Source organism: Pleurodeles waltl, chromosome 2_2 (assembly GCF_031143425.1).
Source record: "Pleurodeles waltl isolate 20211129_DDA chromosome 2_2, aPleWal1.hap1.20221129, whole genome shotgun sequence".
NCBI classification, from domain to species: Eukaryota; Metazoa; Chordata; class Amphibia; order Caudata; family Salamandridae; genus Pleurodeles; species Pleurodeles waltl.
In genome coordinates, this window is record NC_090439.1 from 678,536,997 (window position 1) to 678,560,211 (window position 23,215).

The 23,215-nt window shown below is 42.1% G+C and overlaps 1 protein-coding gene across 4 annotated transcripts in view; it reads left to right on the forward strand.

Moving 5' to 3' along the window:
• The window catches only part of CHD7 (chromodomain helicase DNA binding protein 7), a 552,230-nt gene that overhangs the window by 445,517 nt on the left and 83,498 nt on the right, over positions 1 to 23,215 (forward strand). For all 4 annotated transcript variants that reach the window (XM_069220233.1, XM_069220235.1, XM_069220234.1 and 1 more), the window contains 3 exons: positions 12,819 to 12,995; positions 14,413 to 14,556; positions 14,893 to 15,148. In XM_069220233.1, the coding sequence (XP_069076334.1) occupies positions 12,819 to 12,995; positions 14,413 to 14,556; positions 14,893 to 15,148 (577 nt within the window). The remainder of the gene's footprint in view (positions 1 to 12,818; positions 12,996 to 14,412; positions 14,557 to 14,892; positions 15,149 to 23,215) is intronic.

Consider the following 23,215-nt stretch of genomic DNA (forward strand, 5'->3'; position numbering starts at 1 on the left):
CTGTAGGGATGGGCACTTAGCCTGTTCGGTCCTGCATGACTTTCTAGTATGAGCTCGTCACAGACCCACATCTGGGAACATTATTTCTTTGGTATCTATTCAAATGTAAGGAATCTGCAGCTTCGTGTTTCTCCATAAGATGAAAACGTTACTTACCTTCGGTAACGCCTTATCTGGTAGAGACAACATCTAGTTGCAGATTCCTTACGACCCACCCATCCTCCCCGCTCTGCAAACTGGTTTCTAGGGGCAGGGACTCCCCTTACAAGGCCTTAGTTTTGATACACCAGTAGTCAGTTTCTTTATGGCTCTGCGCTTCTGGCTTGGAAAGTTGTGGAAAACTGACATCAGCGCATCGGGCTGGTCCCTGTATAGGAACCGTGATGTCGTATCCACTGCGTCCAGGGGTACTGCTCGCAAACATCTTCCAGATTCAGTCTGACACCTGGGGGAAATTCAGAGGTGAGGAGTTTGCAACTGGATCTTGTCTCTACCAGATAAGGTGTTACCGAAGCTACGTAACTTATCAGTTGCCACCTCTTGTGAATTTACTGATGTTTTATTCCATGATATTTTAAATCCAGTGTGTTACCATAGTGTTTTTCCCTACAAATGTTGGATATGATGTAACTGAAGTATGTTTTTTATTGCTCATAAGTGTTTTAAGATTCTTAGTTTCTCTTCATTGGGAGTACTGCCTATGTAGCTCTTTATTTTCTTGTGCATAAATTACAAACTTACTCATAACAAATGTATTCCATGATTCTCTTTTCTTTGTCATGTATATTTTATGCTGTTCTATAAAGACCTGGCCTATGGCCATTAGATCCATAAGGTTTCCAGAAGCAGTGTCTCCAGTTTGGATTTGGTCACTCTTCAATTTGGAAATTTCCATGGCATGGTCTTCTAAATCCTAGTTCCATCCTCGGGAAACATTAGATAATGGTCAATGATTCTTGAACTTCCAAGATCATGTGTACCAGGCATAGGTCCAAGGCACAGGTTTTGTAATGAGTTTATAATTAACTGTCCTTGCCCTGTAGGCAGCAAAACTGTCCCATAAATGTGGCTTAGTCTGTCATATAACTCCTCCATTTCAGAGCCATCATACAATTTAAGAAACACCAAAATTGCCTGTCAGCAGTAAAACAAGGTCTTAAACCACCAACAGAAAATTTGCAGATAATCCTATAAGGTGTAATTCAAGGATCCCGTCTAAGTGGCAGAACACCTAAATTATTAATAGGGTAGTGACCAGATTTGATCATTTTGGCACAACTCATTTCCAGGATTTGGTAACAAAAAAAATAAATCCTAGCTCGCCTGATTATTTTTGCAACTGTGCATGACATAATCGCATTAGCATGGGCTCTACATACGTATACCCATAACTTTTGTGTAGTATCTTCAGTGTGTCCCCATACATCTTTCTTAGATTGTTAATCTGACTCTGAAGATTTGGACATACCATCTTGGCTTTCAGTGCATCAAATAAATTTCCACCTAGTACAATTGGTGAGGGGAATTGTGCAACTTTTCTATAAGTTTCTTTAAGGGGCCTGTGATCATCCGATCGGGAGACTAAATTGTAAGCCGTGAACAAATCTCCAGAATGCTTGCAAATATAAAGCAAATACACCGGCCAAACTAATCTTTATTGTTCAAACCTGTTTATTCTGATCATTAGTTCCGAAATACCCGAGACTCCTGTGTGTTGTTAAATGGCACATCTCATGAAACTGAAAATATCTTGATAGCAGGCGAACGGTTGATTGTTGTGAAATGTACTACTTGCAAGAGAATCGGATTCTATTTTATTTACTCTTACAAAGTAATAAACGAGTTTCTTCACACATGAATCTTGGCTAATCAGCATAAGCACTGAAATATCCCATCCACCTAAGGGATCGCAGAGAACGTATTGCGAAATGTATATGTTGTACTTGTTTTATTAAAAAGGGATTTTTAAATGTACATTTATGACTGTCTAGTGCAGGTTATTTTGGCCAGTTTTCAATGCTCTTGACAAAAAAATCTAACTTTAAAATCAACAATTGTCAGTTCTTAGTGTCAAGAAACCTCTTGCTTCCTTATAAAAAAAAAAAAAAGTGAGAGAAAAGAAGAGCAATGTAGCTAAGTAGGATGCAGCCTGCAAAAGCTGGTACTGTTCCTCTAGGAAGAACAGCCCAACAGTATTCCATTGTGCCCTGCCCACCACTATCCCTCTGTGTCCTGTGCAGGTAAGTCAGTTATTTTTTCCAGCTCCTGATGACCCCATACAGGAGCATTGGGTTTATTTATTTTTTATTTGCTTGCATAAACGTTTCTAACTCTTTCTAAAATCACCTTATTTGGCATCTTTAGAGACTGAAAATAGATTTTTTCTATTTTCTGCCAGAAAAATATTAATTTTACAAGAGGATGTAGGCTTTGTTCAAAGCTCCCTTCCTGCAGTAGAAAAAATGTACAGGCAGACCTTCACAGCATCTGTATGCCTGCTAAATTCCCTTTTTCTCAATCTCCTTCCTACTGAAAAATAAAGTCCAGAATGGCTGTTAAGGACAATACGAAGATCCTGCTGTATAACCTTCAGGAAGACCTGCAAATGCTTCAGTAATCTGCCTTTGGTAAATCTTATGGGCATGGAGAAGGATCTTTCTGTACCATAGCTTTGCTAGGTCACCTCAAGAGAAAGGACTTCGTGTGTAATACACAAATGCTCCATTCAAGGTCTAGGGCATAGAGAACAGACAGAGCTGCGACTAGCTCACCATCCAAACCAAGGGCATCAAGACTTTTCAACATCAAAGCAATTTTCAATAGCAGAAGTTATGACTTTAACTAGATCTTTGTGCCTTTTAACAGAGCGAGTGAGTAAACTGAAAACAAAAGTCCCTGATGGACTTTATGGTGTACTCTCCGTCACACTGTCTTTTGTCCGTAGCGAGGCTACAATCCAACAGCATTGCTGCTGCTTAACGATTCATGAGCACCTACCTCTCCTGTTCTTGTGGCTGCAGATTAGTGCCTCCTCCAACTCCTCATAGAGCCACCTATCCTCTGGCTACCAATCCTTTAGCTTTACTTTCACCACCTTTACAGAGTTTGCCATAGAAAGTCTACAGCTCTTAGACCAACCAGATGTGCTGTAGGAGGTTCAGACTCCACTTTCACCATTCTAGATACAGAAGAATTTTGCAATCCCGCACTTCTTAATCAGCATTCTATTCTCACTTGTCATGGTCTTTGAAAACAGAATACACTCCTGCCCCCTCTCCAAAAAACCTCACCTTCATGTGTCACGGGTGAATGATATTACCACATTCACGGTTGTCGCTGATGGAATAATATTACCACGTTTAATGATTTCACGGTGAGAGGTGATACCAAACTAAACACTCCAATTTCGACCATTCAGACAACCGACTGGTGTGGACTGCTCCTTGGTGTACTTGAGATGTGCTTTATTGCTGAGGCTGAAAGAAACTGTCCTTTTATTTGTGTAGGTGTATTCTTTTCCTCCCTCAATCTCCCTTTTTTCCCTTCTTAGTTGATGGTTTCTCCCCCAATTTTTCCTCATCGAATGCTCCTGTTGATCCTTTCAGCCCTGGGAACCTTCTCCCCTCCAGTGAGGCCCTTGTGCCTATTTATGAATGGATTATGGGGCCCTCAATAATAATACACCCTCTTCCCCTCCTTTTGTGGTTTCATCTACAGACCGCTTTATTGGTTGGTCAGTAGAACTATTTTGGAAAATACCAACACTAACCGTGGGCTTTCAGTCATCCAATTTCTTGTCATTGTTTGACTTTCTTGCATTCTTATTTCTTTTTATTCATTGTCTGTCTTTCTTCCGCACGTTTTTCCTACCATGGAACATAGTTTATTTACTGTCCTTTTAATGGGATGACTTGTCTTCTTTCGCTACTCACATTCAAGGAGATGTTTTTTTTTTTTATTTTTTTTTTTTTAAGTCTGGTGTAAGCCAAGATTGACTCTATAAAATTCGACTAATCCTTCTAAAAGTATGTGCATAATACGGGTACAAGGGCTTTCAGCCAACCCTCTTCATTAATTGCTATGTTATTGTCGTTCACCCATTTCTTTCACCCACTACAGCATGAAGGGTGCATCACCCCACTTCAACTCATTGGATAACATCACTGAGTGATATTCTGCCCTTTCATAAAGAGCATAGCCATACACAAAGTAGTTCTATTAAGTGCTAGGAACTAGCATGTCAATATGTGCTTTGTTTGAGTCAATACAACATTATTGCTTTCAGCCAATGGTATGTTTTAAATCGCGAAATAAAGCTCAGTAGCTTCCGCATCAGTGAAGTTGTGCAAAAACCATGCCTGAACTAGCATTAAGAATGCCAAAAAGCTGGCAGCCAGCACCAGACTTATTGGCTTTGCCAGTGCTTGTTTCTTTCGGTACTGGAACCCCATGGGAGCAAATGTGTTTTTTCTAAACTCTCTTGCTTGTATGATGTTTCCCCTTCACACCACTGCCGTGTGCCCTGTGTTGTCCCCATTTCTTACCCCGCACCTCCCAGACTTTTTGCTTTTTTGTGTATATTTATTTAAAACACATCCCCCCAGCCCATTTCCCCACCAATGACGCCTTCACTCTTCCACATTGCATCATTTTTTTTTCTCAGTTTGCCTCTGTTATTGGGTATTTATGAAAGGTAAATAAAACACAAACAGCAGTTGCAGCTCAGAAGCATGCGGCAAGGTTGCTGTGCAAATGCTCGTTATAGTTTGATAAGACGATTGGTACTGCAAGAAAAAGAAAGGGGAAAAGGAATTACAGCAGCAACCTAGTCCCCTAGCCACCCCCCTTCCCCGTTGTCCCTCCCGAAGCTCTCCAGTCCAGATGTTACCAGCCGCAAATTGCAGGGTAGATATATTGTCAGAAAGGGTAGCAGATTGTCTGCCCCCTAAGTCCCAGTATCCTCTTATGTATGTGTAACTTCTGCTTGGGTGAGCCGTAGGACTCCGATTTCTCAAGCACTTAAGTGGCCAAAATCTCAAGTTAGTATAACTATTATAGAGGCCTAATGTCGTTCATATGCTTTGTCCTTGTTTTCTAGCATCATGGAGAGCTATTCCATTGCTAATGTATCCCACATTTTAAGGAGCCTTTCCCCTTGTGAAGGAACTATAGGTGAGCCCCAATGTAACAAGATTGTTTGAGCGGCCACTATCAGTTACATGACTTGTTTACCCCACAATGATCTGCAAGACTGACTTCCCTTTTATGGCAGATTCAATAGGACCCCTCCGAGATCCCTTGGCATGAGGTTTTTGAAGTCCCCAGTCTGTCTTTGAAAAGGGTCTATCCCCGTAAGTGTGGAACTTAATGCAGTGCCATAACAGATATACTAAAGTACCTGATGTCCCACAGCCTCTCCAGCACAGCCCTTTGTTTTATGTTCTTTAGATGTAAAAAGAAAAAAAAGGTATTGAAATTCCTCCCAGTTAAAACATTCATGTGGATTTAGCCACGCCCTCATTTCATGGATTTTATTATGTCATCATCATGTTAACAGAACTTTTTCTGGTGGATAGTACTAACCGTATATTCCTCACCTTGTGAATCTCCCTAGGAGCCATCCTCTTCTGTAGTAGCTATTGTTGTCGGCGGTGGGACCATCTGCTTTCCTTAAGACTTCATGCTGCTTCAGGGCATGAGATGGAACCACACAAGTGCCTCCGCTGCATGGTGACATTGAGTCCTCTGTTTTTTCTGTGCCCTTTCACCCTGATCTGAATCACCACTCGTACCAATTTTGTTTCTTTGCCGAAGGCCTTTTGAACTCTTCTTCCTTCTTGGCAGTCTACAGAAAAATTATCCTAAGTCCCAGAAGTCAGCCCGCCCCATGTCCGGCACGGAGCTATGTCCATCCCTGTGCTATAGAACGTACCACTTGGTCCTCCATTTGCATCACTGCATCCGGCTTTGGCCAAGAACTGTGACCCTTCTTGGGCTAGGGTTCCGCCAATGTCATACTATAAAGATGGAACCAGTAGAAGGGGAAAGACTGTTCCAGTTACTATAACTTCTTGGCAATAATATACAAACTAATAGAAATATTTTGGGGTCTGGCACGGAAGCAGTGCACGATTTTCAACTTGGATGATGAGGGGTAGGAGGCGTATAAATTACTACCTCATATGGAAGCTGCCTTACATATTTATTTTTGGAACCTTTGGCCTGTATCCCTGTCAAGAGTCCGACCTTGATTCACCTTTGGAATCTCCAACCACAGAAAGTGCATCTTCTGTAGCTAGGAGGGCGGCAGGAGTGCTAGAACTGACCGTCCCCACAGTGGAGACTAAGGCAGATATTTTTACTGACATTCTGATATTTTGCGATCTCGACCCTTCAACTTAACATGGCTTTCGTTGACCGATTATGATCAGCCTAGGCACAATAATCGTGTGCAACATTTGTGAATTTACATGTTGTTATGCACCATATACTAGCGTCAGGTTACCCCAAGATGACACAGCAGCCCACTTCAGAGAGCCTTGTAGTATAGCCCTTCATTTGCGAGGTGAATCCTAACTCCTTAACTACATCACGTCAGCACAAGGAATCCAAGAGAACTGATGCATGAAAGTGTTTTTTTTTTCTTCTTCTTCTAAAGCAGTCTGACACTACGTTCTTCTAATGCCGCTTGAATGTTTGGCTACTACAATCACTTCTGGGACATGGCATGTTAGGGTACTCCTGCATTGACTGAGGAGCTAGGTAATGCCTTTCACAAATTATTTTGCCCTTGAACCGCTGCTTGGGCACCACTTAGTCTTTCACAACCCACTTGTCACTTGATCACTTGAGACCTTGCAAGTCCTTCAAGTTGTCCAACTTGGTTATGTCCATTCCTCGCATATTCCCCCATGCTCATCTAGTTGTTGCTAGATAATGGGGGTATCCTTTCCAAGAAAGTTTTGCTGTTTTTCTCTAAGCAGGCTATTAAGATTGTACTCGGGGCAGATTCTGGAATGGGCTGTTACTCATGTTACTTAGTAGTCCCCAAGCAGGAGAGAGGACTTGGGTGGATCTTAGATCTCCACTTTCTGTTCTGAAGTTGTCCCTCAATAAGATGTTGAAGATGACTGTAGCGCAAAAGCAGATTTTACTTGGATCACTAGTATTGTATTGTGTACCTGGACCTGCAGGACCATACTTTCATGTGCCAGCCCTGCAGTCTCACAGAAACTATCTGCTTTGTGGTGGCACCAGTTCACCCACCTGCCTTTGTGCCTTCCATTGGCCCCTGAAGTCTTTACAAAGGTCATATGAGTCATTGGTGCCCATCATTGTAAGTCAGAGATACATGTATTTCAGTTCTTTAATGAGTAACTGATGAACTGGAGGGGCTCAAGCTGGAAACTAGAGGCCTGTGGTCTCCAGTGGAGCAGTGCAGTACATACATTTGCTGGAGTTGCATGCTATCCATCTTGCTCTGGAAGTTTAAAGTAATGTCTGGACATGTATATTGGGAAATATTGAACTTTAGGCTGCTTTCAAAAGAAGTGGTAATCTCATGATCACAGCAATGTGAGTAAATATACAAGGTAAGCAATACACACATTGAAGAGGAGATTTTGCAGATACCAGAGGGTATGTCTTCTGATGTTCACCCTTAAAGTTTGCCTCACAGTATTACAAAAACAAATGTGCAGTATATTTTTCCCGAAGGTCTTGAGTTCATAGAAGCTGCTGTTCTTAGGGAAAACGTGTCCATGGCTACATTGGGAGGAATGCAGGCTATCTACACAACTCATGGGAAAGTCAAGCTAAAAGATACTTTGTAGTATATTTTTCTGTATTGTACACAGTTTACCTAGAACAACACAAGCTTTCATTGATTAGGCCACTCCTCTATATCACCACATAGATTTAAATAAGGGCCACAGTAAGAACAGATGTCTTAGCTCTTATTTTTGTGACATCCTGTCGGAACTGGATTGTCCCTTGCCTGGTATACCGGGGTGTTCTCCTATCCTTATTGCTCAGCAGCATTTTAAACTGGTGTCTTGACTTTAATTGTGCCTCAGTCATGCTAATTGTAATATGTATCTAGAGTCCTAGTCCCATCCCTAACAAATCGAAGTCCAGTACATGTCATGTGCCCTGAAGTGGTGGAGGCATAGCAGGTTTCATACATGTATGATCAGGCCATGTTCTCTGTGCCAGACAGTGTTCTACTGAACCCTCTCATGTGAAGTACTGCAGTTATGTGAAAACCCATAGTCTGACACTGACACATCCAAGTATGTGTACAGTGAGGATAAGGCATTTGTATGGTGGGAGAAGTGTGTATGAGTGAGTGAGAGAGTAAGTACTGAGGCCAGTTGCATCAAATTGGGTCCCTTTATGGATTAGCATGGCAGAAGATGGGGCAAGAGGTGAGAACTTCCCCAGATAGTGAAATGTATTGCCTGCATTCCTGTGGCTGGGGGGGGAGGAGATCCATACACTGAAGTGAGGGTGGTGGTAACTGAGCTACCTATAGAAACTCCATGAAAACTTTGTTAGCAAGGGACTGCTGATTAGTTCTTCCTACTATCTCCAATCGGCGGATGGTAGAGTTGGGGGTGTTATTGTAGTTTCTTTTGTTCAAGGTGAAGCAGTTCCTAGCTCAGTTCAGTTCTGCCCTTTGGTCTGTCTCAGATTGCTGCTTCAGGGAAGTAAACAACAGCGATGTGCAGAGATCTTGCACTTGATTGTGCCCACTGCTTTGAACCAGCCCCAGTGCTAACTACTGTGAAAAGCATTACTGTGCATACAGGCTGTGCCTTGGAGAGCAGCCTGAGAAGGAACCTTGAAAGAGCTGCACCAATTCTGCCGCATGAGGCAATGGATGCACACTGTAGTGTCATTTGCAGTGCTATTGCCTCACCGGTCTTTCAAGTATGGCCTTATTAAGCCAATTATATTAGTTAAAACATCTTGCCATGTATTGGTCTTGGATCCTATGCATGAAATATAAATCAAGGAGAGAAGAGACACAAAGGTTTGTCCGCTCAATAAAAACGATAACTTTGCATAAATTAACATGACCTAACATAGCTGAGCAAGGTGTATTGTATTAGGTAACATAACACACAAACATAAAATGTTATATTCCCTACCATCATAACATGACGGCATAAACCTTGACAAAAGCGAAATATAGCACAGCATTATCAGGGTAACGTAGCTCACCGCTGCAAACAATGGTGGGCACTATGCCCGTGCACAGGGGGCATTCTTAATTTCCTCTGGTCTGTGTACAGGTAACAATGGACGTGATCTATATATTTTTCATACCCCTTGTGGAGCCTGGAGTTCTTTGGGATTGTAAAGTATCCTCTCTAGCACTTTGCTTCCTGAGAGATCATTGGAGAGTTCACATATTCAGAGAATTAATCGGTACTCTTTGGGTGCAGGACTGAAAGGATGATGAACCAACTAGATATAAACGGAAAAAACAGACGCCATGTGTGGCTGGTAGGTAAAAATATAGAGTGAACTTAAAGCAACATGAGCATAGCTGTTGCAAAGCTGTGTGTCTATACACGAATGGACATACCATTACTTAGCATTTTTATCTGAAGATTGTAGTATGAATAATGTTTGTGCGCTCCAATGAATGAATCACTGATCTGTCAGATCTGACATAGTAAGTTTAAAATCTTCCAATAATTTAAGCCATCTAGTGGTGGTCTTGGCAAACATGCTGTATTAAATTCCAAAATAGTAGAAATTTGATCCATATAGTTTGTGATGATACAACCAAGATGCGTGTATTGTGTTGGTCGATCACACAGTGTCTCTTTGATCACTTTAGTCCAGTGGTTCCCAACCTGTGGTCCGGGGACCAAGGGGGTCCGCGAAGCCTCCTCAGGCGGTCTGTGACTGCTTGGAAAATTAAATAATAACAGATTAGGTCTTCAGCTTTCCGTAATGACTGAGTTGGGGGTCCCCGAATTCCAGTAATGATTCAGTGGGGGCCCCCAGGTTCCGTTAAAGATAAAGTGGGGGTCAACAGAAGTCAAAAGGTTGGGAACCATTGCTTTAGTCAATATCAGTCGGTTGAGTCTGATTTCTGGAAAAGCCATGTTTTTTTAGCTTTTCTGGTTTCAAGATGGTGGTTTGTCGATATTGTTCCAGGTAATATGCTCCATAGTCAAGAATGATCTTCCATTGATTGTTCTGGGATGGTGTGTAATGGTGCAGCTCCATCTATCTGAGATGTTGCTTTGGGTGCAGTATGTGAATTCCCACTGTCATTTTTTCATATGTTAATGTCCACCTTTAATGAATAACGAAGATTATTTTAAGCTCATTTTAGGTAAATGCCAGTTGACATCTTAGTGATCTATTTGGTTTTTCTAACCCGCAATTGCAATGACTGCTCGCTTTTAGCAAATTTCAGAACCCTTGCACTTCTTTCATAGGCTGCAGCTCCTTGGGTCTGTTCTGGATGTCTGTCTGTTTAGAATGTGACTACTTGCTTTCTTACAGATGCTTTATGTCCCAAGTATGCAGTTAATCACTGGTTATTCAAGAAAGTGTTGATGCCATGTTGTATCGGTACAGCTTTACAACTGTGTGGTCAGTGGTGTTTTGGAGCCTTTGAGCCAGACTTTTGTGATTTTTCGGTCTGGATTACTAGACAGCTTACAGTGGACTTGTCTGTCCATTGCTTACCATTGTTTCGCCTTGTTGTCATTTTCATTTGCTTGCCTCTTTCATTGGTCTGTATGGGCTTTCCTTCCTCATTTTGTGTATGTCCCTCCCCCTAGCATGGATGCAGTACCCTATCCATACACTGCTCGCTTTTTCAGGCGCTGCTTTTTTCTTTCTGCATGCGTTTTACAGCTGTCTCCCTACTGTGCTTGTCTTCCCCTCGTAGCACTGCTGTCACCTGTGTGGTTCTCACTGCGCCCCTCATTTGCACACCCTTGTGAGCTCCCCTCACACACTTTGCTTTCTTGTCTCTGTGCTTCTCCCCCTCCCAGATCCATGTTATCTCGCCCCCGTTTGCTTTTGTCCCCCTGTACTCCATGTCTCTCTTTCTAACCCATTTGTTTATCCCCCAAACTCCGCGCCTTCAGTTTTTCTTCCCCCAATTCGCACCCTGTGATGCTTCCGGTCCCCCAGCCGCAACAGTTCCCATGTTACTTCCGCACAGCCTGCTTTGCCCTGTGTTGCTTACCCCAACCTACTTTAAAAAAAAAAAAAAAAAAGCAAACGTGTTTCCTTTATATGTGCCGAGTTGGTTCAACAAATCAAGAAATGGTGGGAGGTGTCATTTTTAGGCTCTTACATGCACGGCAAGCGCACTTACAAAGTGATGCATTAGCCTTTTTTCTTATGTAACTATGCTGCACAGCATCCGAGATGGCGTATACAAGGCTGGAATATACCGGCAAAGCCAGTACGTCCCATTGGCTCCTTCTTGGTTCCTGCCTCTGATTTTGGGAAGTAGGTACTTCACCTCAGTCGTATGCAACTGAAAGCCAGCTGTCTTTTATATCTTGCTATTGATTTTCCATGTTTTGTGTGGCCTGTTCCTGGCCATCAGTGCATATATTGAAATGGTCTTTAAAACTACTTTTCGCAGTTATAAAACCGCTGTATACTATGAGATTTTTACCTACGTTAGGGATGTGTTCCCCGCCTTCAAAGGATTTGCATTCTTCCTTTCTTTTTGCAGAATTTAAAAAGTTGGTTCCTGAAAAGTGCATTTTGCCAACAAATCTCATTAATCTTAAAGGCTGAGCTTTTTCAGGCTGCTTAGGAGACCCAGCAAGATTTACAGTTTAAGCGTGAACTTCTCCAGTTTAGGTATTAAATCTTAAAATGGAAGGTCACTTGTTGGTGCTGTATGATATTGTTAGCTTGTATTAGCTGAAATACACCTTGTAAAACTGAGTTGCTGCCACGGGGGTAAAGAACCAGTTTTGTCAGGTCCACCTGTGGAATGTCTTGTGTATAATTACATTTTCTGGCTGTTGGGAACCGCACAGCAGATTTCTGTGCCTCCAAACCCAGTGGTTCTCCCTAAAAACAGAAATAATGATAGATTTTTGACGGATTTCGGCACTTATTGTGCCGCTTCCCGCATAGTCAATGCACCAGCATGCAGGGGTAGCAGAAATAACTTCATACTTTAAGCACCTGTGGCATCTCTGGTTTCACCTCTTGTCCTCACCCAGAGACCTCCAGCACCCTCCTAGTTACTGCTGAGAAAGATATGAAAACTACACAGAGCAAAGAGAGCTCATAGAGCCCTCTTCACATGCTATCGATGCACCTCCCTGACCCCGGACATTAGAAACGGGTCCCCAGGCTCAAGCCAGCGGTAGCAGCTGCTAGTCCTGAGTACGCTAAAATGGCACCAGTGACCACTAAATCGGAGTATGCTTTGGACAGTTTTCAATTTTGCCTCCTGAGCTTGTTTTCCTATTTCTTGGCATGGGCGCGCTGAAGATGTCTTACAATTGAATGACTGTACGTTTTGAAGATTTTCTATTCGTAAGTTGTATGCCAAGCCACTGTTCGATGGAACCGGGATGTTTTTGTTTGACCTCTTTAAACTGGGATGTTTGACTTAGCCACGTGGGAACGCTGATTCTAGATGGTGTGTTTCCAATGAAAAATATGCTGTGATACTTAGTTACTTTCGTTCATGTATACTCTCTAAAGAAAAAAACAGTCATTGTCCAGTCAAAAACACCTTAGATCTGTTGCTACCTTCACGAGAGACTGAACCATCATGGGATAATAATGTCCAGCATTGTTACTTTTAGGGCCGTGTAATTAAGGGGGCATACAAATTTCATGCCATCATTACCACATTTGAAATGATTTTGACGGATTGCCCTGAACTACGCAACATTCCATGGCGCTGTGTAATTATTGATGAAGCCCACAGATTGAAGAACCGAAACTGCAAATTGCTGGAAGGCCTGAAGATGATGGACCTGGTCAGTGCCTTTATATTTTTTTCACTCTGTCTCAACCAATCAAAAGTGGCACTTTAAATTATGTTTAAATCTATATTTAGAATAAAAACTGGTATTGTTATGAAAGATAAAATTACAGCTCGTTCTTGGTGCTAGAGGTGTACTTTTTCCCCCTTTTGCTTTCAGAAAGGGAAGTGTTGCTGGGATTGGGCTTCCAATGGCAACAATGGCAACAAGAGATTGCTCTTACTATAACTTGCGGGTATTGTTTCTTAACCTCCATTCGTGTCATTAAGTAATAATGCATTGTATGGCCGTCATTTGCCGTCGGTGTGGTTACTCTGTTGATCCCCGGCTCTGCTGAGTCAGCTTCCGGTGTGTGATTGACAGACACACTGCTTCTGCCTCGCCTGAATCAGCGGCAGCGGCTATAAGAAAAGCAGGAAGCAAGAGTGCGCTGCTGAGGTATTGAACTTGTGGAAAAGATACATTTACTTAAACTGATACTCATTGCTGGGATCAGGACGGCTTCAGAGCTGGCGGCGCCCGGTGAGATAAACCTCTCCAGGAATTCCCTCATTACCACTCTCCAACAGTGCACCTCATATCTTCATAGCCTCTTTCTAACATACACTTAAGTTTTTATAGCACTACTCCTAGTTCACTCACATTCAGTACTGTGATCTTCATGGTAGACGTTCTTTGCAGCAGGCACATTAACCCTCTTGGCTACTTTCTGATAATCCAAAACTACCACTAGATACAATTTCGATCTCTGACCAGTAGGAATATTAATCACCAGGGCAATCTTGACATTTTTATTGTTGCCTGAAAACTGCAGGACGCACAAGTAAGTTCGCCTGCTTTTAAACCAAAAGCTTTTTTTAAGCACACCACCCTATCCCCAAAAGTCAGCGATCGGTGAGGCTGCACCGGTCGCACTGCCCTATTGCCGGCCCTGGCTGGGATTTTAGAGGCACCCTGTTTAAACGGCTTGTGGCTGTTAAAAAGGAATACCGCAAAACCTTTGGGTAAATTGAGCAAAACTGTGTATCGAAACAATACACGGGAGCCACGGACAGCTGACTTTGACGTCGTAAGAAAAATGTTGCAAGCCCAGGAAAAGTCTAAAGTAAACGCTTTAATATCCGAATTAAAGAACCTGTGTAAGAAAATTAAAACTATATATGTATGACATACAAATAATCATAACTATGTCATGTTTTCCCTATGCGCTACCTGTGAATTGCATTGCTTGATGCCACGTGGAAGGCAAAATTGGTTTTGCATTTTGTGCATGACCGTTTACTGTATTTCAGGTGCTAATATAAAAAAAAATGCCTTTATTGCCGAGAGAAATTATTCTGAATCTGACAATCAAGTAAAAAGACCTATGACTTCAGTCACAATCTTTCCTTAATATGTTCTTGTTTCAAAGGAGCACAAGGTACTGCTGACGGGCACGCCTTTGCAAAATACTGTGGAGGAACTTTTCAGCTTGCTCAATTTCTTAGAACCAGAGCGTTTTCCATCGGAATCCAACTTCATGGTCGAATTTGGCGATCTTAAGACTGAAGAACAGGTACCTTGTGAAGTAAATTATATGTTAAATTGTTCCTGCTAATTCATTCATGAAGAAAGGATAACCTTGCATTTGTATTTCTAAGGCAGATGATGTCATTTATTGCATCATACATTGTTTTGTAAAAGAGCTGTATTTTTCCCAGTAGCTTTTCCAGTACTTGACAAGTAGAACACCTTGATGATAATCTGCAGATATAGTTTCAGGTGTACTTGCATTCGGTGAATCGTATGGTGTTGATCCGGTGTGGGAAACTTACTTTATGGAACCTGGATTAGTAAGCGTTTTTTTTCTTTGTGCTCTGTTTCTGCTTAGTAATTGTATTCTGACTCCTAGGTACAAAAACTTCAAGCCATTCTGAAGCCAATGATGCTGAGACGACTCAAGGAAGATGTGGAAAAAAACCTGGCCCCTAAAGAAGAAACAATCATTGAAGTAGAATTGACCAACATCCAAAAGAAATACTATCGTGCTATCCTTGAGAAGAATTTTACCTTTCTTTCAAAGGGTGGTGGTCAAGCTAATGTACCTAATCTTTTGAACACTATGATGGAACTCCGCAAATGTTGCAACCACCCATACCTTATAAATGGTAAGGTTTAGTTTACCTTCATGCATGAATTAAGTGCCGTATTGCTTTTCTCTTTTGGTAGTAGTTAATATTCTTGTTGTTCGTAAAAATAAAATGTGTCCTGGAAAACAAACTTAAAGGATCAACTTATTTTCTAATTGAACGTATGAATTGGAATATTTAAATGATAACCCTTCAACCCCACAAATCATACTTTTCTGGACTTGCTGGGATTTCTAAAGGATCCAGAACACCGCTGGTGAACAGAGGAGGGCAAGACATCTTTAATTGCATTTGCCCTGTTACAGAATACTCCTGGGGAAGAGAGTTCCATTTAATGTGCTCTTATTTGCCACTCCGCTGCTTTAACATTTCAAAATGTACATTAAACAAGTCTGAAAACCCTCATCTCTGGGCCTTAGATCAGCGGGAAAGGAATATTTGAAAGTGCTTCATTATTGAGTTTATGGGCGTCCTTGAATATTAGTTTTAGCCACCAAATTGGAAAGCACTCTCCAGTTCTGTTGTTTTTGCCTCTCACTGTGCTGCTGTCCTAATCCTTGATAGCCTGTTGTCACGCGTTTTCACCTCTTCTCTGTTCCTGTTGCTAGATACCATCCTTTTACCTCTTTTTTTCTCCCGTCTCACTCAGCATCCTACCTTAGTTCTTCTTTATCATCAGTGAACCCAAAGCTTTCCATTTTCCTTCTCACTTAACCTTCTTCCTCTTACCTCACTTTGTGTCTTACTTCTTCTCTGTTAGTGCTCAAAGTTCTACTACTGTCTTCCTGCTGTTCTCCCGGTCACCCCTTCCTGCCGCACAAACTCCCCCGCCTGATTCTGAATCTCCCCTTCCCTTTTATGTAACGTGTCTTTTCACATTGACAACTCTTTCAAAGCTAGCATTCTCTATCAGCTCTTACTGCTTTTTATTATTTATCTATTAAATGGCTCTGCCTTTCACTTCTTTTATTGCAGCCTAAACTCTCCCTCTCTTACAGGCTGTTAACCTTCCCTTCTGTTCCTGCAGCTGTTCCCTCTCTTTACTATTCCTGCTTTAGTTTCCTTACTCCCGGTCTCCCTGCATTTTCTCACCCTCTACTTATAGCATACTTCCACCTCTCTGCTTGAACATTTCTTTCTCTTCCCCTACAGGTTTTCACCCCTCATCTTTCTACCCAGAACTGTTTCCCTCGGATCCTTTAATTCTTTCACACCTGGTAATTCTATTTCTGCTCCTTACCCTTTTCTCCGTGCTGCTCCCCATGCAACATTTCCAACCCATCACCTCGGCTCCTTCATTTCCTCTCCCTTTTCCTCCTAGAGGCTCCAGGCTCCTTCACTCACCTCCCATCTACAATTCTCGGCTTTACTTCTGATCCTGCCCCCCTTGCTTCATCCTACCTGCAGCCTTATTTTCCCTTTCCCAACCGCAGCACACATTTTGAACAATTTTTCCAATGGTGTGCAGTGTTGTAGCGGACCTGACTCTCGATGGTTAGGGCCACGGAAGGGAACTAAAGGTATCTTTTGGGCACAGGCCACGCTGCTTAGCTCTTCATGAGCACAGATTGGTTCTGTCGTTTGCATTTTAGAATTTATACATTATAATTTTAATTTGAGAATTATTAGCAATCCATAAACGCACTGTGCGCCCTATTGATTAATTCCACTCACAGTGATAGCGTAGTGTACCTGGGCCTTGCTGTGGCGTAGTTTCTTACTGTTACACATTTAAGGCTACATGATTGAGATTCCAGAGGTATGCAAAGATACCCAAATACACCTTGGTTTATTCCGATTAATTCCCCATGTTGTTGAACAAAATGTTTTGTTCCATTTCTTGATAAATACCTTATATTTGACTCCTCACTGTTTTTGCTACTTTTGCGTTCATTTAAAATTGCTTTTGATCCGTCTTCTCCTTACCAGCTCAGCGTACTATTTTTGAAAAATATTTGGTTGTCTTTCGGATCCTGGCACTTTGGTAAATAGCATGAATAATTTTGATTCACCTATTTGATGTAGTTGCAGCACTGTCATTCTCTTTGCTCGATTCTGAGACATTTATTTCGAACTCCAAATATGTAGAACTATTTGGACTGCAGACCTTGTGTCGTCTTTCGAATGTATTCTTATGCTCTACTGCCATGCCAAGCTCTCAAACCTTTCGTAGAGTCTACTAGTTTTCTTTCCATACTGGTTGCAGCATTTCATCGAGAAACTTCAGACAGGCTGTCATACGCTGGCTTATTTTCCCTTTTTTCAATTCCCCTTATTTCATCAGACCGAATACTATGTCTGGCTTTCTGTATGTACCTGCCTTTCAAACATCCGTTAGCTAGTTGTGGAATGTATGTCCATTCTTGATGTAGCCCGGAACTGTTGCACAGTTTGATCCATGCTTTATTTTTTTTTTTTTTAACTTGCTTTTGTTCATTTGCTCTGCCCCACTCTCTGCCCCCTCCCTTACCAAGCGAGCACACCTGGGTAGATTTCCCAGGTTTTTCACAAGTTCTTCCTCATTCTTACTCGCTTAGACGAGGTTGTGTTGCTTGTTGTGCCTGAATAAGGTGGGTGTTTTGTGAGGGTGGCATTGGAACCTATTGCTGGCTGAGGATGTTGGAGAATCCTTTGCGGATGAGGGCACTTATTATCCTGTTGCGTACTTGGTAGTTTAGTAATCCATTGCTGGGCCGGGAGGCTTGGTAAGCAAGGCCCCAGTGTGGAAGCCATTGGTGAATAGCTAACTGTTGCTAGGCTACACAATTCTTATGGACTGTTCTATTACAAAACAGTATACCATATGGCAAAATTATATAAACGTAATGTGATATATCCTAAATGATACTTTTGGGAGGGAGGCCAAACAAACCACACTTTTTGTTAAAGATCTTTCTTGAGCCTATTCCACCACAAGCTTAATTGTTTTCTGCTTGACATGCTCTTTCTAATAGTTGTGAAGGGAGATGCAGCTGCAGTACTCCTGTAGTCTTAGCTGCCGTCCCTTTCTTTCAATGCTTTTTTCACTCTAAACCTGTCCCCGACTTGGTTGTGTAGCCCTGCCTCATCACAGCCAGCCTTTTGAACTTTAAAGCTTAATCTTAATATCATTATAGTGAGCTCTCAGGTTTTGGGGGCTGTGGAACAGTGTTCTCCTGTTGCAACTTTTCCACATCTGACATTAGCTTTTGCATGGATGATCCCCAGCTGATTTAGACTTTGCAGTCTCAGTTATGGGATCGCCCTTCATTTTTTAAATATTTAAATCTTTACCTGTGTGTGGGATCCTGTAACACTTTTCAGTACATAACAGTTCTGGAAATTATTCCTAAGGAACGCATGCCTAAGGCATGCAGCATGCCTGTCTCCTTAATATGTCTAGATTTTAAAATAGACACCATAAAATACATTTGATGGAAAACGCCCTAAAAAGGATATAAAGACTAAGATTGGTGCTCATTGGCATCATCTTCAACATAAAAGTTCTTTGACCCTACTTCTTTCATGAATTCAAATGTTCCACAGTACCTGAGAGCATACTAATGTCAGGCAGATAATGTGTTCAGTCTGAGGCAAGGATCCCCGATGACAGCTGGGTTTAAACCTACTTTTCCTGTCACTTATTTTAAATCACCTCTTGATGTCTTAGAAGTATTTTTTCAAGGTCAGCTTTCTAGGAAGTTTTCCCTTTTACCAGGGAGAGGTTGTTTTCAGTAGTCCTTCAGCTGCTGTGACCGCTGCATTTACATGCCCATACTGTGCAGTAGGGCTACTAAATTTGGAAAGGAAAGATGCACAGTTTGCATGATCATCTTCCTAGATTCTCACACCATGATGATGCCGAATAAGCTGTGCCTTAGAAAAGCCTTAACTCTTGGTCCTACCCTATCATAAGGGCAGAGGGAGGATTCTTCCACCTCATCACTTTGTGAAAGTCACTGACAGGCTCCGATGGGTGGGTGTACTGCCATTTAATGGAGTTTGTTTGACCAATGACTTTGTGTTTCACCACTGCGCATATTAGTTGCTCAATGTTCACCAGTAGCACATGGTATGTTTTGTTCAGTTTAGCCGCCTATGGGCTTTGACATTGCATTAGTCATTACATTCTGTATTCTGCCTATTGGCTTTGACATGCTGTATCCAGTCTAGCCGCCTATTGGCTTTGACATTGCATTCCTATTGACTTTGACATGATGTATTCAGTTTAGCTGCCTATTGACTTTGACATGCTATTAGATATTCTGCCTATTGGCTTTGACATGATATCATATATTACATTTTGTATTCAGCTCCGCTGCCTATTGGCTTTGACATGATATCATATATTACATTTTGTATTCAGCTTAACTGCCTATTGGCTTTGACATGATCTTATACATTGCATTTTGTATTCAGCTCAGCTGCCTATTGGCTTTGACATGATATTATACATTGCATTTTATATTCAGCTCAGCTGCCTATGGGCTTTGACATGATATTATACATTGCATTTTATATTCAGCTCAGCTGCCTATTGGCTTTGACATGACACTAGACATTGCATTTGATATTTAGGTTAGCTGCCCATTGCCTTTAACGTGGAGTTAGACATTGCAGTTGAGAATCCAAGCTGTATTTTTCCAAGCTGTGTTTTTGCACAAGATGAACCAAGATGTTTTGTTCTCACAGTAGACTAGACATGATAAGAGAGAGTACATGGGTGTTGTTCTCTCTGCTTGAGCTTGGGAACAGGAGTAGTCTTGGAGACCTGGCCAGTCTCCAAAAGGCTTGCTCAGTTTCCCAGGTCTGAGAGGAGGGGGCACACCTTTGTAACGAATGTAACAGGCTGCAGAGAGTCAGATTCGAATCTGCCGGACCTCGTGCTGGAGCTTGGCGCAGGCTGCCAGCAATCCCGTGTGGGTAGATGAATCTCTCTTTCTCGCGGCTGACAGGGGTCATCAGCTTGCAGACCTTAGAAAGATGAAGCTGTAGATAGTTCCCACACGGTGAAGTATTTGTTTTGCTTTGCATTCAATATCTTATAAATATAACCTGCTGTGTATATTGCAAACTGATATATTTTGTTTGATTAACGCGGACTTGAAAGCTACTAATTCGTCATTCATAAATATTGTGGTTGGGGAAGAATTAACAACAATCAAAGTCTTCTTTGACCTCAGAAGTGCATTTCTGTTGTGTTATGTTAGTGCTTAGAAACTAGATAAGAGGAAAGCACTACAGTGGGTCTCAGAGAGATGTCACTGTCAAGCATTACCAGTGGAGAAATGAAACATTGAGGAATTCGATTTTGAGTTGTTGGATGTGGTAGCTCCTTACACTCAACCAAAGCAAAAGATCGATTCTGATGGATACAACTACCTGTGGATTCCTCACCTCATGAATACTCCCATGGCGCCAGCATTCGACCGAAGCAAAGACTTAAAAACTGAGAAGAGTTTCCAGTAGAAAAACCCACTCCTTGTTAGAGAGGCTTTGCTTACAAGCTGCTTCAGTGACCGTATTCTTCATATTTTGAGGTATGGAAGCCCAGTATGACTATCACTCACACCCCCAGGTTCTATGTAAGAAGTCTTCTTTGGGATTCTGCTCCTGAAGCACTGTATGGAAGAGACCTTAATGATTTTCCAAAGGCGTTATGGCATAAAATAAGGCCTATGCATGTTCCTAAATTGAGTTAGGCAGAGCCTTGCACAGATTGCTAGGTTCTTATTAGCCTTTTCTGCCGCTCTGGTCATTGTCCTCTATGGGGCCCAAGATTTACCTCCAGTAATCTATCCAGGATGTTACCCCAGTGATGATTTCTTCCTCCCAGATGGCCAATTGTCAGTTTTGCTTCTAATGCGCCATATTCAGGGAGATATTCTAGTTCTTTCCCATAGAAGATGCTCAAATGCAAATGACAGTTGAAAGTGTCTGAGAAACTGGGACTTGTGCATGTTCAATTCTATGTGGTTACCATCCCACACATCTCCCACCCTAGATATTAGTTGTGTGCCATTGTATGAATACACTTGTATTCGCCACAAGCCATTTCAAGCTTTCTTAAAGGTGTGAGGGGGAGAAGGGAGAGTCTTCCCTCACGTAGAGACACCTTCTCCCCCTTAGTTGTTTAGTATTGTTGCCACAAAACGTGTGGGCCCCTGTCTGATCCTGTAGACAAATCTGCATCCTTTCTTGGAAGCTGCAATATTACCCAGAGGGTGAATATTTTGGGTTGTATGACACTAAGCATTATCTATTATTGTATCCACTCTCTTTGCAAAAAAACAAACAAAAAAAAAAAACAACGTTTTAGTATTATACCATGGTCTCCCTAAATACGACTTCCACAGCAGTATGAGATAGCCTGTTAGAAAGTAGCTGCATTGCTGCTTGTTAACAGAAGGCTATTGGACCCCTATAAGAAAAACCTAAGGGTTGGCTCACAAGTGGCAAATCAGCTACTGCAGTTCATGAGAAACTCCCCAATCTAAACAGTTGCAGAGCAGCCACCAGGAGACCAGGTCCACACCTTTTTACAAAATGTTGTTGCATTTTCTCACCTTTAATGCCCATTGTGATCGGTCAGTTTTCTTTGCACTTACTGATTTTATCTATGTTCCTGGTTGTTCTTGAGTAGGTGAATGAGCTTGATTTATTTCTAATATTTGTAAATATTAAAGATCATCCTAAGACCAGGAAGGAGACATCATGAATTTATTTCTTCATCACAGGATCTTTTTTTATTATTTGTGAACACTGAATGGCCACTCTAAATGCCTTCACTGCCTCCATCCCGGCCACAATTCGAAAAAGTGAGACGCATGCCAGTTTCTCTTCAAAAACTCTTAATGACAGAGAGAGAAGATTGGCCTTGGCCATTTTAGTTGTTAAAGTACGAAAACCATGTTCTTTGGGCAATGTAAAGGCACTGTGGGTCAAATCGAGAAGTCAGTCAGCAAGACTCTTGTAAATAGGCATTAAGACCCTCTGACCCTGCTTTTAAAGGTAAGAAAACTGGTCAGCCGCTGCCTCTTCTGAGGACATTGGCAGTCCAAGGAAATGTACTGAAAAATGAAAGGCTAAGGCTGAGTCACGTGAGAAATCCCTGACTAAAAAAACTGAAGCTTAACCCATGGACAGGCCTTTGGTGCATCATTCTTTTAGGTGACCACCAGCTGTGCCTTCAGGGGCTTCCCCACCCTCTTCTGTAGGACAAAGATCTCTCCATCAGTCAGAAGCTCCTCATACACCGCGATCACTAGAAAGTGGTTTCAACTGGCATGTCCCACAGAATCAATAGACTCAATACTCAAGGACATACTCTTGCAAGGTCTTCCCCACACAGACAGCATCTCCAAAACCAATTCCGTGAAACAAGACGCCTCTAGTCCGCTTGGCAGAAGTTTGCTCTCCTAGGCCCCCAGAAAAATCCAGGCTACATAGGGAACCTACTCCTCGGTGCAGAACTATGTCACAGACAAGGAGTATATCTTGTTGCAGTGCCAGAGCAAGACCCTCTACTCCTGCCCAAAAATCTGAGTTCACAATCATGCCACCACGTAGATGGATCCCCTTACATTATCTTCTTTCACAAGATCATCAAAGAGGGATTACTCACCAACACTGACACCCCACCAGTGAGAGTATCCCCAGAAGACGACCTAAATATGTCAATTGAGGTGTTAGGGTTGTGTGACACAAACATGCATGCCTAAACAACTTATGCCCGAACAATGCGGTCGGAACCATAGCTACATATTTACCATGTGTTCCTTTACAACGAATTTCATTGTAAAATCATATGTGGTGAAGAAATATGCATCGTAAATTCTCCCACCCTGGGCCCTAAACCTAAAAAATAAATTACCCCAGCCCCCTGCCCTTAAAAATACCCTGTCCTAAACCCCCCCACTACACCCTCCTCCCTGAGCTCTAAACCTCAAAAACTATCTGGCCCCTCTGTCCCTTAAAACTACCCCACCCTGAGGCCTAAATCCACAAAACTACCCCGACCCAGCCCCACTGCCCTTAAATCTACCCCAGCCCCATGAGACCTAAATTTCCAAAACTAGCCGAGCCCTAAAACTGCCCACATATCCC